Source organism: Sebastes fasciatus, chromosome 6 (assembly GCF_043250625.1).
Source record: "Sebastes fasciatus isolate fSebFas1 chromosome 6, fSebFas1.pri, whole genome shotgun sequence".
NCBI lineage: Eukaryota > Metazoa > Chordata > Actinopteri > Perciformes > Sebastidae > Sebastes > Sebastes fasciatus.
The window spans coordinates 33,556,957-33,576,226 of record NC_133800.1 but is presented as its reverse complement, the minus strand read 5'-3'; the positions used below and the strand labels follow the sequence as shown (position 1 = coordinate 33,576,226).

General features: G+C 41.2%; 1 protein-coding gene across 7 annotated transcripts in view; it reads right to left on the bottom strand.

Annotated features, from left to right (window-relative positions):
• Positions 1–19,270, bottom strand: part of wdfy3 (WD repeat and FYVE domain containing 3) — a 117,961-nt gene that overhangs the window by 78,539 nt on the left and 20,152 nt on the right. For all 7 annotated transcript variants that reach the window (XM_074639447.1, XM_074639441.1, XM_074639443.1 and 4 more), the window contains exons 2-8: positions 16,318–16,528; positions 14,266–14,389; positions 11,858–11,967; positions 4,154–4,387; positions 2,706–2,898; positions 889–1,075; positions 635–801 (exon numbers count right to left, since the gene is read on the bottom strand). In XM_074639447.1, coding sequence (XP_074495548.1) covers positions 635–801; positions 889–1,075; positions 2,706–2,898; positions 4,154–4,387; positions 11,858–11,967; positions 14,266–14,389; positions 16,318–16,497 — 1,195 coding nt within the window. In that variant the 5' untranslated portion in view covers positions 16,498–16,528. The remainder of the gene's footprint in view (positions 1–634; positions 802–888; positions 1,076–2,705; positions 2,899–4,153; positions 4,388–11,857; positions 11,968–14,265; positions 14,390–16,317; positions 16,529–19,270) is intronic.

Here is a 19,270-nt window from a genome sequence, read left to right as displayed (position 1 = left end):
CAATAGGCCATGGGAAAATGTTTAATCATACACTTCTAGGGACTTTTACTTTGGAAAATATCTAAATAGATACAGTAAGAATGTTTGATTTTCAGCATGTATGTATTTAGAGATGTCCTGAAGTCAAATTATTTATATTTTAAATTAATAATTTTTTTCCAGCAACTCAAAAATCAAAGAATAAAGACATTTCCCTCACAAATTAGTGGTATTTTATTTTTAATTTATAAGGGACATTTGATGTCAGAGTTAGCATGCAGCTTTAGCCGTGATGTCTAGCTCTGCTTTTCCTGGCAATGTATGAAACCCAAAGTGTTACCATACTTTTTTTTCTGCTTTCTTGCTTTGACTTTGTTTTCTTGAAACAGATATGATGTCACATTACTCAGACTGCAACAATAACAGAGGTAACTTCCTTCTACCTCCACTCAAATGAAGCAAATATATTAATTCAGGCGTTAAAAAATAGATTTCAAAATTGATTCCCACTCCGATTATTTAGATGTCGTCTGCCGAAGCACTGCCCATCAATGGACATGACTAGTACACTAGTATCTTTTTAACTCTAAAGTCTAGCTAGTTATGGAAATAAGGAAGGCAGCTGATGATTTTAAGGATTCACTAATTAACGCACCTTTCCCAGAAGACTGCGGTAGAACAAAGCCAGGCAGCAGGAAGGGGGCTCCGGTTGTCAGGCCGGCGGGTTTCAGCTCCGTCACCCCGTATGTGGTCAGACATGTGACCAGGTTGACCAGGTCCTTCAGTGCATCTTTGGATTCATCCTCCTTTGCTTGTTCCAGTCTGGATACAGACAGAGAAGCTGGTATGAATGCTCATACAACAAACTCCAGGTTCATAGCGTGTTATTGCTGTATATCACAGTTGTACCTGAGCATGAGGTCGCAGAGGAAGGCGTAACCCTGGCACATCCGGAAGTCGTCCAGCAGGGTCTGCGACACGTCGCTAGAGTCCTTGAGGAAGCAGGAGAGGCCGGCGAACATCTCCACAATCTCCAGCGGTGACAGGTCGTCAGACTGCTGCATGTTCTGAACACATGTGCCGAGGCATTCCTTCTCTGTAGACGGAGGCGTTGAGGGTAAACAGAGTGACATTGATGAGTGACAGAATGTATAGAAATTACTTTGGAGTTACTCGTTCAGGCAGGCTGCGCTCTCTTTTATTCTTTATATTGAAGAGGAGAATTGTACAACAGCATGATGAAATCTGGCAAACCGGCTGTTATGTTGTCGTTTGAAAACCAGACCTGTTTTAATTATTCAGCGTATTTGCTCTAGGCTCACTTTCATCATGGTTCTACAAAAAGGAAAAGCGACAGGTGGAAAATATTAAGTAGCTCCGATACGTGCCGGAGAACATCCTGCTCTGGGTACAACAGTTCACCTTTAACTAAACGGCAGATTGAGCACACATAGACTTCATTAGGTTGCACATACTTTAATAAGATTAGGACTGCCCTCTACGTCCCAGTGTGGTCATTTCTGGAAATTAGTGCTGCAGCTGCATTTTCTCTGAGTTCCAAATGGACGCAGCATCTTACTAATACACTGTAACGGCTTGTATAGTCCTGCACGGGTCTGATTTTCATGACCCGCTCCCGCACAGTGACCTGCAATACTGTACCCGCCCCTCCACCTGCACATATGACCAATAAATTCCACAAATCCTATGATAACCACGCACTAGGGATGCTTATTTTGAAAAGAATTCTTAACCGATAACCGACCCTCGTTAACCGATTATTAACCGTTAACCGACAATATTTGTGCCTCGCATGCAGCGGTGCGCCAGCTGCAGTGTATGAGCACAACAGACAACTGAGTCCCCAGTTCACCGTCAGGAGAGCTACAGTAGCAGCAACGGTGCTGCGTGTAGTGTCCCACGTTCCCAGTAAAAGTTTCCACCGCACATTTAGTTTAGTTTAGCATGTTGTCAGCTGTGTGTCTGCCCGGATTAACGATAGCGATTGTCTAACAAACAGTGTGTGTTTTTGTGCTACGTTAGCAGCTGTAGCTCTGCGGGTAGCTTCGTGCTCGCCGCCGCTCTGACATTGCCGTACAACTTTTGAGAGTGTTCGACAGACCGTGTGTGTGGGGCGGCAGGTTTAACCAATAGCGTTAATCGGTTAAAATCCTTAATGTCGGTTAACGGTATTATTAACATCCCTACCACGCACTGTTCAAATCATTTGGTGAAGCCAAGCTCACACTACACGACTTTCAAAGTCGTCAGATTGCTGTACTGTTCACAAACACAACTTGCTGTGTTGTAATCGGGAGTCTTGAAGTCGTCAAACTGTAAAGTCTCTTGAATTATTTGTGAGCTTTAGAAATGTCAGTTAACTCGTTTGTTTGCTTTGCCAGTATCCTCACAGTGCGTTTTAGGTTACTTAGGTTCGTGACAGATGTTTGTTTTGCTTGCGCTTCCTTGTTGGATCTGCAGACTCAAGTTTATAGCTCCTTTATGTGGATTACCCTGCATTTTCAGATTTTTCATGTGGCCAAATGCACGTTGGGTAAACTCCAGATGTGGTTTGGATAATTGGATCTTGGGCGGGCTTATAACTACGCAATTTGTCCGACCACAATTAAACCACCAGGATGCATGTTGATAGCGTGTGAACAACTAATAAACCCTCACACGTACACAGACGTCCTCCACATACTGATCATTGTGTGTATATATACCGTGTATGTATTTGACCACGTTGACGCTGAGGCCGTGCCGGGAGATGGTGGTGAGCACCTCCCCCGCGCTCCTCCTCCAGGGCAGGTTGTGGGGGGGACACCAGGAGGTGATGGCACTGAACAGCAGCTGGAGGTCGTCCTTTTGGGCCAGCTCCTCCGCCGGAGACACAAAGGTGCAGAGCTTCACCAGGATCTGCAAAGAGTGGAAACAAGGGCAGGAAATGAACTCCAGCCGACGGCATCGGCCTGAAAATGAGCTGATAAAAAAAAAAACTACTTCTGGAGAAAAAACAGCCGCTTGCACAGTTGAGCCCAAGTCTTTCATCATGGAGCGTTTCTTAAATGCTCCTTTTGTAACTGGCACCGTTAATAAGTGAAAATGAAAAAGATTAAGGTCATAGTGGCAGTTAGATTAAGTTCAGTAACACATATCAGATAGAATTACCCTCCATGATTACAGTAAGAGATCCATCGATCCTTTTATATCAGTGCACATGTGGATTTAAAGTATTAAACTAAATCAATAACCGTCTAATAATCTGCTAATTAGGGCTGAACGATTTCGAAAAAATATGTAATTGCAATTATTTTGATTGATATTGCATTTGCGATATGATTTACAATATTAGAGGGAATGATTATGGTGTGATTTTTGCAGGGATCTGTACCAAACAAAGATGTTTTCTTAAGACTTTAGATGTGTAGGTCAGGACATCTCTGCAGCACCACAATATTTAATTTAAAATGGTATTTTGTGACACATTTCACATCGTTCTAAATCGTTATCGTTAACAAATATTGCACCTCCTGAGATTTCGATAAAATTTCGATTGATTGTGCAGCACTACTGCTGATCCAGAGTACTAATTCTCCCTACACGCTTTACAAGACTAGAATTTCTGCTGAATCAACAACAAATTATTTACTTTTTCTCAAATGTATGAAATATTTTCTAAAATATGGTTGTCTACAGAAATTCAAGTAAATTCTATATTTTTTGACAATGTTTGTGTTATTTGGGACTTTTAAAACTAGACGAGACAATTGAAATGTTCTTTTTTTATATTAAGATGATCCTTTATGTGTATATGTGATAAACATTAAGTTCATTATTTAAGTTATAAGAAGGGGTAGGACCATATTAGTGTTTACTTCTGCCTACTCCTTTTCAGACATATATTATTTATTTATTGAATTTTTAATTTTGTTTATGTTTACTGTTCATTTTTATTATTTGTTAAATGAAATAAATGTATCAAAACTTAAAATGCAGTAGATTTTTTAAGTCTGTATCTTATATGATGTAAATCACTAAATTCTTCTTATATATGTGCTTTAAAGAAGAAGTTAACTGGTAGCTGTGGTAGTGGAGGAGGGAGTAGAAACTGAGCATTTTCTAGCTGTGGATCCTAATGGACCAGTTGTAACCTGTCCAGTTGTGTTTTTACCTGGACGAAGACTTTCTGGAGCAGCACCCTGCGGTCAGCCAGAGGTAGCTCCTGCTGGGTGTGTCCCTGGCCTGGGGTCTTCTCCTGGCTGGGTGGGGGTGGCGGCGGTGGTGGTGGCTGCTGCGGGGTGGGGCCTGCCGGGGCCTCGGCCATGTGAGGCAGGTCGAAGAACAGGTAGAGGCATTTCACCAGCGTGGAGGGAACGGACATGGTCGTCATGCAGTCCACCGTTTTCTGAAAGGGGAAGGAGCAGAAAACAGATGTAAACTATAAATAAGAAATTCAATTCAGAGAAAAGCACAGAAAGAAGACCTTTTATTATTATTATTATTTAATTATTAAATAATTACTTAATTTGTATTTTTTTTTCATGTATCTATTTAGTTATTTTTCTTACTGGTTCTCTTATTCTGTTTGTACCAATGGCTAGAATAATAGTTATTAATAATTGCAATTATATGTTGAACATTTTGTGGATGTGCCATTTCATGAGTTGATTGCAATAAAAGTATTGATTAAAAAAAGAAAAGAAAGACCTAAAATGAACTTGGGGGCTAAAATCGTGTTGAGATTAACATAGATTTTTAAACCATCTGCTCGACAGAAGGTTTGCAGTAGTCTGCTGTATCATCACACGTATCAAAATATTTAATCATTGCTCAGTCATAACTGCAGAACAACATCTACTAATAACATAAAGATGAAAATGTTTTAGTTAGGGCTGTCAATTGATTAAAATATTTAATCACTATTAATCGCAAATTAATCACACATTTTATATCTCTTCAAAATGTACCTTAAAGGGAGATTTGTCAAGTATTTAATACTCTTATCAACACGGGAGTGGACAAATATGCTGCTTTATACAAATGTATGTATATATTTATTATTTTAGAAATCAATTATCAACACAAAACAATGACAAATATTGTCCAGAAACCCTCACAGGTACTGCATTGAGCATAAAATATATGCTCAAATCATAACATGGCAAACTGCAGCCCAACAGGCAACAACAGCTGCCAGTGTGCTGACTTGACTATGACTTGCCCCAAACTGGATGTGATTATCATAAAGTGGGCATGTCTGTAAAGGGGAGACTCGTGGGTACCCATAGAACCCATTTTCATTCACATATCTTGAGGTCAGAGGTCAAGGGACCCCTTTGAAAATGGCCATGCCAGTTTTTCCTCGCCAAAATGTAACATTAAGTTTGGAGTGTTATTTAGCCTCCTTCACTCTAGCTTTAAAACTGAGCCCGCTACAACCTCCGAAAGATCGGCGGTCTGTCTGATTTTTAAGAGGTTATTTAAAAATCTCAAGTTGCACTAAAGCCTTATTATCGCGTTAACTTTGACAGCCCTAGTTTTAGTTTTTTTAGTAAATGGGTATTTTTGCTGTTGTGTTATGAGTCATGGTTGCGTTTCTGTGAGGAAAAGAAACGGCAGGAGTAGTCGTGAGAGCTTTACGTGTGTGTGTATGTGTGTGTGTGTGTGTGTGTGTTTGTGTCATCATGGCAAGGAAAGGAAAATGACTGGAGAAAGATATGGGGTTTGTGCTCAGTGAGGCGAATGATTCAGATAATCAAACGCTGCCTCCTACACACACACACGCACGCACGCACGCACGCACCCACACACACACACAGCAAAGAAGCTCACACTGACAAATTATCTCGTTCCTTCTTTCACTTACACACATGAGCTCTCATAGACAATAACCACACACACACACACACACACACACACACAGAGAGAGAGAGAAGGTGGATTCACAAGGATGAATAACAGCTCACAGCTGACACACACACAAATTCAGTCCCTCAGCTGATCAATGGAGAGAAGAAGTGGGGGAGGGAGAGAAATAAAGAGCAAGACCTTTTACAGTGGAAGAAGGTCTACAGATGAGTCTTTAGTTAAAGGCAGGGTTGACGATGTTCTCCAGTATACACTATTTATTTATTTACTAGTTATATTGGTTGAAATGGTCTTTACACCCCGACAGCGATCCATTACTGATGAGCTCTGAAATAGGACCAGAAAAGAGCCGTCATCTGTAGCTGCTGTAATCCTGTAAAAACGTCTACCAATCACTGCCTCGCGGTCCACTTGGAAAGAACCAATCAGATGCCTCCCTGCTCGTACTCTACCCTACGAGTTGCAGTCTGTCGTAGTATCAGTTCAGTGAACTACATCTCTCGTCTCGCACAACATATGTCACCAACACTAGCTAGCTAACTTAGCTGTGTTCCACGTACAGATGTAATGTTATCTTACCTGCCGTGTTTTATCCAGTGACTCCTGGTCTTTTTATCAGCCGGAAAGCGAAAGAACGAGCGAGACCCGTTGCTGGAGTGAGTTCATCCCAGTAGGAAACACACAGGCATCGTAACGTCATAGAGAGAGACGTCACTTACGTGACTTTTGGGCGTGTCGTCTCTGTAATTACGCATTTTCACAATCTTAAAAACGATTCATGGCGCAATTCAAACGCGTAAAAAAATCATTTGTCTCTCACCGTTGACTACTGTTCCTATTTTTTCTGACATAAGGTCCCATGGTGGTTCACTGGAAGGGGAGGGACTTATGTCTCTATAGTGAGTCAGTATAATAAAAGATGTACCTGTGCTACACCCAGCGAGTGAGTGAGTGAGTGAGTGAGTGAGTGAGTGAGTGAGTGAGTGAGTGAGTGAGTGAGTGAGTGAGTGAGTGAGTGAGTGAGTGAGTGAGTGAGTGAGTGAGTGAGTGTGTGTGTGTGTGTGTGTGTGTTTACAGGCTGAGAGACATATTGGCCCTGCTGCAGCTTTAAGGTCAAGGTTACTGGGAGCAGTCAATCAGATAGAAAACCAGAGACAGTTTATGGTGTGTGTGTGTGTGTGTGTGTGTGTGTGTGTGTGTGTGTGTGTGTGTGTGTGTGTAAGAGGGAGAGAAGGAGGAAGCACGTCAGGAAGCACATTTGTGTGTTTGAAAGAGAGAGACAAGCAGCACACTGGGAATGCAGAGCGTGAAGGGCATCCTATAAAAGAAGAAGACAGCGAGGAGGTAGAGAGACTCGCCTACAAACACAAATATTGCTGTTTTATCATCTGAGGGAGGTGAGAGAGAGAGAGAGAGAGAGAGAGAGGGGGACAACATGAAAGAGAGGGGGGTGACGTCAGGTTTATGGGAGGCCAGCTGCCAGGAGAGTCCTTTGTTTTACTGTCTGAGACACCAGAGGAAAGAATACAAATCCATTAAACCCAGTCACACTAACACACTAACACACACGCACACGCACACAAACAGGACCGTGAGCTGGATGGTAGGTCATTCTGTTTCCTGTCACTTTGTGTGATATCAAACCGTTATGCAGCAGTATAATGAAGCTGTTGCCTGACTGTCAGAATGACACAGGAGCAGGTTGGTAGTTTACCAGAAGCAGACAAATGCTGGCAGACACTGGCTGTGGTTTATTTACTCATTAAGGCCAAAAATACAGCCCCTCATTAATTTAAATGAGGCCACTGCGTTGGCACAGCGTGTAAGTCCAGCACAAAAACACAGTCTAACACGAATGTGCTCATTTCTGGCATAATTCTGATTATGCCAGAAATGATCACCTGTACTCTGAATAAAGAGCTACAGGAATGACTCCTAAAACCCAGAAATGAGTTAGTATTTTAACACCTCCGGTTCCCTCGTCCTGGAAGTCAGTGGGTCTGTGGTTAACACAAGCTGAAGAGGTTTTAACGTTTTGTTCTACGTTATAAAATACATTTGAAGCCTTTATATGTCTTAAAAAATGCAGTTGCTAATGTAAGATTAGATTTATTTTTATAAAGACATATTTTATACAGTGTACATTTTGTATTCTGCTCTTTAATTTAGAGCATGGAACTATATGGTTTGGCGCACCTTGCGTGCCTGTGGGAGGAGTGATGGTTTAGATTGGCGGAGGGATATGAAGTGATGTGGCACCTTGTGATTTGTCCTACGCTGAGTTGGGGTGATTAAAATGTGGATCCTGTTGACCAGACCAAGCTCTCCCCGTGCTCTTATTCTACCCACAGCCCTACAGGAGTTTAATTAAGTTATAAGTAAGGTTATAGTTAAGGTAGTGAAAAGCCTGCCTTACACTAACAAGTGGCTAAATGAAACTACTAAACGTCATCACACCAAACTGTCCGCCTTCACAGACTCGTTGTGTATACCGTGGTGTAGTTTATTTATAGCCTAACGTTAGCTTTTTACTTCTGGTGATTGCATTCACGCTTCAAAAATGATAGTCAAGTGGTGTTCATATGTGGAGATTATCTTGCTGGACAAAACATGTAAGTATCATAAACGTGCGTTTGCCACAGAGCTTATTTTCTACAATACTCCAAAACCCAATGAAACAATCCCATTGGCTTTTTGTCGAGGGAACCAGGGAGATGCTAACTTCCTGGTTGGCCTACAAAAATACATCATCCCTGGAGCTCTATTGTGTTTTTTTTAATTTTATTTATTTAACCAATATCTTTATTTATTTAACCAGGCAAGTCACAGCAGTTTCAGCTGCAAATTCATGGAGTTAAGTATATTATGAAAGCTTTCACATTTGTCCATCTAAAAATTTGGTTTAGTAAGATATCTTACAAAAACGTATTCCTAATTTTCATGCAATTTCCTACAAATGTCCAGCAACACGTATCAATTACCGCTTGTTATATGCATACAGTCTTCAAAACAAACTTCCGTCTTCACAGGAAACAACTTGGTACGGTTCAGGCAACAAAACTACTTAGTTAGGTTTAGGAAAAGATCGTGGAAGTGGTGTAACTTAAGTACAGAAGTAACGTGACTCCCTTCTGGGTAAAAGTCTGGTGTTTTTTGACCCACCCATCCACCCCGACCTCCTCCCTATGCTGCGTTTATCGCTCTTTATATTTCCTGGTTCACGATTACGTAGATTACATACAAATTGATTTTGTGAGAAATATACAAATTACAGTGCATTACTTTTCGTAGGTATAGCTACAAATGGTTTATGAGAACAGCCTGACACAGGAAGTGATCCATCCACCATTTATGGCAGCTGCTACTGAATTTTGATTGGAGTAAAAAAAGCAAACTAGCAGCAATAGCCGCTATGTCTGAGCAGAGAAATGATGAGACTACTGTACAGAAACAGCAACAGAAAATCTCCTCAATGCCAACCGCATGGTTTTCATGACAAGTGATCTCTGGGTAATGCAGTGCAGAAACACAAGAAATGTTTAGCACGAATGAAGGAGATCAGAAACCAGAGTGGAAACAAATGAGAATGGAAAATAATAAAGGTTTCATATTGTCTATCTTATATCATCTGTGATATATGGCAGCAGCAGCAGCCTAGATAAATAATAATAATAAATGGGGGGGTTTAACATCTGAGCATCACCAGTTCAAACACTGAAGTTCTGAGCTTTGAATATGAATAATGAGCTGTGTATTTATGTGTATGATGTGTTTGTTTTTGTTTTAATGAGTGGGATGTCTGAGAGTTGCTGGAAAGTTTTTAATTCTTGTGTTGAGACTTGTGAAGAGTGCCTCACTTTATAAGTCACATCAAGGTTGCTTAAATATAGACACTTAAATCTCAAGGGCTCCAGTAAACACTTCCCTGGTTCAACAAGAATTAACATGCAAAAATGTAGCATCTCTCCTACTATAAAATACAATATAGTCAATCTGGCTTCACTTAAAACTGACAAGATCCTTCAACCAAATGCAATGTAAAAGGCTGACTGTACTATGAAGCTGAACCAGCCTCTAACGGAAAATAAACTTAATGTCCTTGAACTTGGAGAAATAAACCTTGTTTTTTATTTTTCTGACAGTAGAGGGTTTGCTTCCTGCATGTGTAAAAGCCTGAATATGTGTATTTGCTGCAAACAACATAAGCAGCAGCACTTTAATGTCCCCCCTTGAGGCATTTATCCTTCAACTTCTCTGTATTAATACTGCAGAGAAGACTGTTTTGAAAACAATGCAGCAGAAACAAACCAGTATCAACAAAAACTGTACTATATCTCACCTTTCTCTTAAGCTTACAAATGTATTTTTTCCACAAATGTTCCCTTGACCCTTTAACAATTGCACGGGCCTGTCATTCAGAGGTTGTACCAGGCTCAGTTTTCAAGGTAACGTGAAGATAAGGGTGTCCTATGAGACGGGAAGTTAAGCTAAATGTTGGCTAGGACAAACTGGCATGGCCATTTTCCATTGACCTCAAAATATTTGAATGAAAATGGGCTCTATGAGTACCCATGAGTCACCCCTTTACAGACATGCTCACTTTATGATAAGCCCAATTGTATTCATGTGTGATGATGTCAGTCATCATAGTAACCATTTCATTGTAGTGAGACCATTTTTTTAAACTTGACCTCACTGTATAAAATGACTTGTGGTGACCTCTAGGATGATCACAGCCTCATGAAACTTTACAGCCACAAACTAGAGACCTAGAGCATTCAGAGGATGGATGGATGGATTTCCTAGCTAGACTGACAATAAGGGGGTTTCCAGAACAAAATTGCTCGCCACCTAATCGCTGAAAAATGCAATTCTTTCAGAAATCTCCAAATGTCAAAAGTTTTTGATACCAAATCACAGCATGGCTTTTTCTATGATGTTCCTCAAGGTCTTTGTGTCTTAATGTGGTATTTTGGAGGGATTATTGATCATTTTTTATCAATTCTCAAGTGGTAAAAAATTGTTAAATTTAGCACCAAATCTGTGTAACAAATGGTATCAACCCAAAAAGATCTGCAGCAACTTATAAAGGTGAAGTAAATGTGTATGTAGCAGTGCTTGAGTTAACCTAGAGTTGAAGACTTCTACAATGCATACTGTGTGTGTGTCTTTTTGACAAAAATAGGAAAAGCAGAATGGATTTATGTGGTTTTAAAACATATCTGCAGAAGGACAGAGGAAGAGTTTGACTCGGCAACAACAACAACAACAGCAGTGAATTTCTGGTGTGCAACGGAGCAGGAAAGCAGGCAGCCGGCCAGCTGACAGCGATGCCCCCCCCTCAAGACCTCTAGAGGAATGCAGGCCGAAAAGTTCAAAAGATGTCTGCTGGAGCACCGGCACGGAGAAAAACAAGAGCGTAATGTCTAACCTTTAAAACCAAGAGGCCGCCATGTTAAGATTCTGAATTATGTGGAGTTGTGCTGCATGGTGACCAGATGCTCCACATACAAATCCAATTTTTAGACTTAATCTCATTGCATGCAATTTTGAAAAATATGGCAATAATGCTTTTCATGTGGCATCCAGAAGCAGCAGTAAAATGAACCACTATCAGGTAGAAACATCAGGAGCAGCATCAGTTCCTTCATTCAGTGCAGTGAAGCAGATTTAATAAATGATAGTGTTTGGGGAGAATAAGCTGGGGTGAGTCAGGTGGGAATTTTTACTTGTGCTCAAGAGCCTGTTTCTCTTGGTTCTTACAGTGGCTGATGTTATTTTCTGCTGAGAGATCAAAGAGGGGAGATGCAAATGGGTCAAAGAGAGACAGGATGCTGAGAAATATATATATTTTTTTACATGTTGTTTCCTCCGATTTCATCTTACATCTCCCCCTCACATGTATGAGGGCAATCCTTTCAAACAGAAAAACTCCAGGACACAAACAGAAAAACATACTTATTATATAAACATGGAGCCCATCCGAGTATGGTGTTATTGTACCAACCTGTCCGGAGGAGGCCAGCAGGTTGATGGTGGTCAGAAGCATCCAGCCACGACTCGCCTCCTCACTCTGGTTCACCTCCAGGAACTGGACTATGGCTCGACTGGCAGCCTCTGGAAACACACACACATATATGAACATAGAGTTAACTAGATGGAGAGTGACAGCTCATTGTGGCAGGCAGATGGGCGGCTGGAACAATGATCAGTTATGCAACGAATAAATCATCTTGGTGGATGTGACATGTGTCTTGTGTTCAACCCACTTCTGCAGGGGAAGAAAAAAAAAAGTGCTTATCAAGATTTTATTAGCACATGTCATAATGTGATGTGTGATTTTCCACATTATATCTTGTCTGAAATGTTTATTCTCCTGCTTTATATACGGCGAAGGAGGAGAAGGAACGAACCTTTTGTAGATGAATTAGATGAGTATATTACACTCTTCAATTGTACATACAGGTCAGGGGAAATGGACATGTTTTAAGACAATATTGTGGAAAAAAGGTGGCAAGGCAGATGTCTGTCTCACATTTGGCTACTGCGGACACTGAAACCATTAAATAAACATATTCAACCTAGCTCGGTTGGGTAATATTTCTATGCTAGCTAGCCAATTTAGCCCAAGCTCCCAGGAAGAGTGCCGGTCGTTGATGCCAATTGTCGTAGTGGCCAAATGGCGGTACTACAACTTCCGTGTCAGTCACGTGATGCCATTGGGCCCAAAAATACTTTTCCCCATAGACTTACATTGGGAAAGAGAAATGTGTAACTCAGACGCCACTGCGCCTGCTCTGTGGGCCCAATGTATGTGAAAGATCGCCAGAAGATCCGGGTACTTTTCCAATCGGAAGTCGAGCCATTTTGGCTTCATGCGCCACTAAACAACTTTCATAGGAATGAACAGGGCCCCGCCTCCAACGCTGTATCCAGTTCTCTTAATACATCCATGATTTAGCTGGACAAAGACAGCTCCTCGCCCATCCTGAAAATAATAAGAAACGTTTTCCGCCGCACAGATATAGAAACGAAGATACCGCGTTTGCGTCTGCAGCGCGTCCGCCATATTGGAACAGTCAAGATCTGCTAGTAAACAAATTAAATGTGTATTGAGAGATGCAAATTTCTCTACAAACTCGACTGTAACTAGCTTAATTCTGAACTGATTTTCATGAAATTTGGTTTGTTATAAACATGAGAATTTGAACATGATATCATGCGGACGCATAGTGGCAACATACAGCAATGGCCAAGCGTACAATTACATCCGGTCTTGCCCTATTTGGCATCCATAAGTGTTAGATTAGCGCCATCTGCAGGACTGTCCTTTGCCCCGTCTAGACGATATGTGTGAAAAGGCGCAACACAGAAATGTTCCTGAATGTGTGAATCGTGAAAATGACTCACTTACCGGGAACTATATGTGAAAGAAGCTTTATTCTGTCAGCCTAGATGGAGGAATATACACGCTAAAACCCACCTACAAGATAAGCTAAAGTCTAGTTGCTCACTGCTGTTAATTATTTGATTTAGAGACGATGACAGAGTACTGCAAAGCCAGTCGAGAGCCTGAGTCAACTAGTGACTCAGTCTACAGAGGCCTGGTGACCAGCTGGAGGAGTGTGTGTGAGTGTGTGTGTGTGTGTGTGTGTGTGTGTGTGTGTGTGTGTGTGTGTGTGTGTGTGTGTGTTCAGATCGTGGTGTTGCAAAATCAGAGCTGCTCGCTGCTTGAAAACAACACATCACATGTTCAGACAGAGACGAGAGCGAGATGAAGAGAGATGATAAAGAAGAAGAAAACAGAGACGGGAAGCTGGAGACTTACAAACCCACGTGTGAGTGTGCGTCAGTCAGTCTTTTTAAGGTCTTTTCTGTGGGGAAGCCACAGTCAAAGCTGCCACTACTGACAAAGCTTTGAGGAGGTGATGCTGCTGGCTCACCTGCAGTGAAGACTAACCTTTCATGTCACATTGCATTGCATTCTTTGTACAAAAGTATCTAGTGAGTGAGAAACTCACAGCTAATTTTAAATGTAAAATTGGATATTTATGTCAGTTGTGCGTGAAACTGTTCTGAATGGATGAGAAATGACTGTTTTGCACATACACTATATATATATTTTCTGCAGCTTTACAGCAAATTATAACTAATCTTAGCATCATGATTTTAACTGTAAAATCACCAAAATTCGAGATAATGGAAAAAAAGAAAATTCCAACATCCATGTCTTTATCAGCAAAGCGAAAGAAAGAACAAACACACCCACAGACGGAGGGATGGTAGAGTAGATCATCATTGTGATAAGAAGCACACCGGTTATGGGAAGTAACCGCAACTGATGCCAAATAAATGATGGATTGATGTTTCCAAGTACATCTTTGCCATTATAAATCTGTGTGTCAGAGAACTCACCTGTGGATTTATTGGAGGCTCTTCGTCTGATCTCGGTTACCATGAGCCGTGAGACCTGGGTGGTGAACTGCAGCAGGTCGGAGAACTTCTCCGTCATGCTGCTGGGTGGAGCGTTCCCAAACACCTGAAGCAGACGGATAAGCGTTGGTTAAATCAGAAAACAAATAAATAAAAGAAAACTCAGGTAGTAAATTTTGACGAGGAAAAATGTTCATGGCCATTTTCAAAGGGGTCCCCTTGACCTCTGAACTCCAGATATGTGAGGTTCTGGGTTCTATTGACAGCATATTTTGTTATGCTAAATGCAGTACCTGTGAGGGTTTCTGGACAATATCTGTCATTGTTTTGTGTTGATAATTGATTTCCAATAATAAATATATACATACATTTGCATAAAGCAGCATATTTGCCCACTCCCATGTTGATAAGACTATTAAATACTTGACTAATCTCCCTTTAAGGTACATTTTGAACAGAAAAAAAAGTGTGATTAATTTGCGAATAACTATGGACAATCATGCGATTAATCGCGATTAAATATTTTAATCGATTGACATCCCTAGTTTTTTCTTTACCAACCGTTGTTACCATTATCTGAACAGAAAACAGCAGGAGGCAAATTAGTGCCGCAATTTTAGAATAATAATCGATTAATTCCCAGTGATTTTCGAATAGTATTTTTGCTTGGAATGCACATCCCTACTATTAGGTAGCATACAGTTCATGGTTTGTGTTAAGCTAAAGAAAGCTTTCACTCAGTGGTTGCCTAGCAACAATAAAAAAGACGCAGCAAACTGCAAAATACCCTCTGTCTGATCGGGCAACAAAAAGGCAGTGCGGTGCGCCTCACGTTGATCAGGGCCTAAATCAGCCAGAAAGACATTTTACTGATCGTTTCTTTTATAGAGAGAAAATAAAAGAAATAGGATATTAATTGCTACTAAAGCCTGCAGTTCAGCACAATTCCATCTGTAATCACACCAAGCAGGGACACACAGGAATCATCAAGGTGGAGAGGTACACTGGTTTACATCTCTCTGGGTTTTTCCCTGGTGTCCTAATTTCACTACCACAGAGCTACGTAGCTGCAGCCTGAGCCTTCGGGGGAGCAGGTCGAAGATAAACTACACTTCATTCAACAGCGACTCATCATATACCCGTATTTATTTACCCAGCAAATCTGACATGAAAGTAGGCCTGGAGCCTGGCGTCCCGCTGCACCGGGAGCACTCTACTTTTTCAATTGTGACATGAATTATGCCACCAGTGAGTGAATCACAGCCAGCGCTGCGTAATTAGCTGCCAAGTCAAGAGACCCTTGGTAGGGCTCTCCAGTTTGATGAGGACACTCAACGGGGCTGTTTGCACCGGCAGCTACACAACAAAGAGACATATTACCTTATATTATCAGTGCAATATAAATCCAGCATTCTCTGCTTTGTTGAATAAACATAGACATTTTTAATACGTTAATCTATGCCTATTCCTATTTAAAGCTGCCATTCAGTCTCTCTGCATCAAAGCATGTCATATTCAACTGTAGGTAATACACTGACTATGGATAAGTGCCTCACACCCAAACTATCCCTTTAAGCCATAAAGTCAACACACCCGCACAAGTCAACAGGCTCATTTCCATCAGATTTAACTGGAGGCTATTGAAACAGAATCTGTGAGGCGTCGAGTCAGGTGTGTATGGAAATAAGCAGTTAACCACAGGATTTTAATGCTAAATAGTTTCAAGAAGAAATCTCGTTTATTAAGTACATATTAATCTATCCATAGTATATATTAAGTTCATAATGTAAGAGGCACTGTGAGTTGATGGAGCACCAACTTGTCTGTAACATGAGTCCAACGGACTGACAACAATTAATCTTTTTTGAAAACTACATGGACAACAAACACCAGGTTTGAATGCCATTTTCAAACATCACAGAACCCAAATGAATGCTTCACAGTAAACTGTCTCAAGAGTCCTTATGAGAACTGATATTTGTTCTTGTTTGGACTGCCTCCGGCCCTCCCTCCACCCCCTGGTGTGTGACTTACCCTGTTAAATACGGGAAGCATCATGTAGAGCTTCTCCTCCTGCTCCTTCTGGGTCATGTGGCGAGGAGGGTGGCACAGCTCGGAGAAGAGGCGTCGCAGGTGCATCAGGCCCAGCGCGTTGTCCTGGGGGCTGCACTCCTCCTGCCTCGGCCGCCCCATGATCCTCTTCACCATGTTCATCTTGAGCGGCTTTGTCAGGGCAAAGGCAGCCCTGCAGATGGGAGAGAGGAGGTTTACGACACGTCTTAAAGGAGTCTTATTATTCTTTTGTGCTTTTTCCATTTCCTTTAGAGTGTTATATAGTTTTTTGTGGATATGAAACACGTTTCGCTTTCTCAAACTAAGAAATTTGCCAGTACTGGCATGATAATAAAAAAGTTCACAATACTGTGTTAAAGTATTTCAAACAGTACCTGTGAAAAATTAAATTGACGGTTGTTTTTACAAAATATAGCAGCTTGCTGCCTCATTGGCCAGCTAATAATACCAAAGAAAATGTTCAGGTTAATAGATCTTGCACTGCGTTGGAGCACAGACCAAGTTCAGACTTCTTTGTTTCTTTAGGCAATTTACCGTGAACTGTATTTATTTTATATCTCCCTCTCCGTGTCGTAGCGTAGCGTGGTTGATATATATTTAGCCATAATTTCCACACATCAAATTCTCTCCAGACTATCTTTAAGATGGTTGCTAGGAGACTTCACAGATCTGCAAAGAAGCCTACACACAACACGGATAAACATCCGCTGATAAAAACAGAATCAACAGCCAGGAACAGTGTAAGAGAGTTGCTCATCAATCTCACATACAACTGCACTGATACACTGGAGTGGAACTTGCTCAAGGGCACACGGACACAGTGGTGGTTGAGGGAGAAAGAGAAAAAGCATTTCTCGTTTATTTTCCCCAGATGATAGAGTATGAGCTTCTGGGGACACTTGACATTAAAAGGGGGGAGAAAAATCACATTATTCTGCTAAATGAAATATGTAAAAACCTCTCAACTTCTTGTTTCCTTTCCTAGCACTTCTCCATCATACAGTAAATAACCACTATCGAGTACATTTTGTTACATCGTCGAGGCACATTGGCTCTTAGACTTGGACGCTTTCATACTGTAAAGGTGGAGATTCAACAGCTGCTGTAAATTACTGCATTGTATAAGACATGTGCTCAGACAATGGGATTTCCTTTTCATCTAAACATCAGGTATATATAAAACGTTCCAGCCAAGGCTACATCTCTAACTAAAAAGCACTGACAGTTCAGCTCCAGTCCTCTCAGAGAGTCAGCCAGCACCAGGGACGGTGAGGAGACATGACAGTCTACCATGTAGTCCCTCTTTTCCCAGAGGAGGAAGTGCACTCCTCACAGCGGATTACTCTCTCTTTCTTTAGACATTGACAAAAGAGGCCCTGCCCTCTAGTTCCAAAAATAAATGCGATGAAAGATTTTTGAATTTTTTGTTACAGTGAACAAAAAGCTTCAAATTAAAAGCTCATAAAAGTCACTGCGTTTAACAAATTGGTTTTATGGCTACAGGGAAAGCAATTAAAGCAACTGTGACACCTTTAGTTCAAAGCCCACCATCGCGTGTCTCTTTCCCGTCAATTTCTACCATCTAATAAAAGATGACAGAACCCTAAAATAATTTAATAAATAATATATAATAACTAAATAATGCAAAGAACCAGGAAGGACTTCAAAATGAATACCAACTAAGTTCCAAACGGCTAGTAAAATTTGTTTTGGACCAGTAGTCACAAAAGGACAATTCTGATACAGAAACATGGCTACTTTCTGTATAGTTCACAGTTTATGCCTCTGAACTTTGCCCCTGTAGGGTACAGTCTGCAAGCCAGCCAAAACAAGACACAGGGTTTAAATAGGTTGTTAATTCACTGCCTAGTAGGTTCTCCACATATACCAGTCAGGTATAAAGTTTTGCAATCTCATAGATTTAAACATTTTTGTTTGAAAAATGACTTTAAATGTACATATTACATTATGTATGACAGGTAATGTCTGTCAGAATAAGCCAAAGGGTGAATTTCCTACACAACATCCAGGAATCCCTGAGCAGATACAAGTTCTTGTGCTACTTGGTAACAAACACAGATCACTGGAGAATAGGCTTGCCGCGGTAGTCGGTGTTACCGATGTTACCAGTGTTACATGGTGGTTGGCCGATGCTATAAGGGAACCATAACATTAATGAGGTAATCGCCGTGAGAAGGACGGAGCGGTCACAGCCGATGTGCACAGCAGAGCAGCGCCGGTTGGAAACCTGAGGCCCTGCAGCAAAAGCTCTACCTGAGAGACCAGACACACAGCCACCCGACGTTAAAGATCAAAGTAAGTGTTCTACAGATATTGAGTGTCATCTTTTCTTGTAAAATGTCCGGTGTAATCGGTAACACTGGTGTTGTCACAAGTTTATTAACCGGTGGGAACATTTTCTCACCATCACATCCCTACTGGGGAACCTGTTTTGTAATGATGGTTGCCCTCATTCACATAACCATTTATGCCACACATTCCCTGAAATCTGTCAGTATAACCTGGTTGTTCTCCGCATCATGCTCCACTCTAAAGTCTCTGCCCAATAGCACCTCAGAAAGTAGTTTTCATTCCCTCTCTGCAGCCACTTATGGGAAGTCTGAACAAATCTGGATTCAAACCAGCCACCCTCAGGGTAGGAGCCCCTCTGAGGAGGCTAATTCACTCTTGGCAAGCGTCTCTGTCTGTTGGCCGTATAGAGAATTGAATCTACTGTTATGCGGGAGATATTATGGTATTTTTACAGTAGTTTTTAGACTTGACTTCATGCCAAATACATATTATTTTTGAATAATGTGACAGAGGATGCTCCTCCTTGTGCTGTTGGCTCTGTGCGTTTCCTCTCCTGATGAAAACAACAGCCCAACAGTGTTCTGTTCTGGTGTCTATTTTG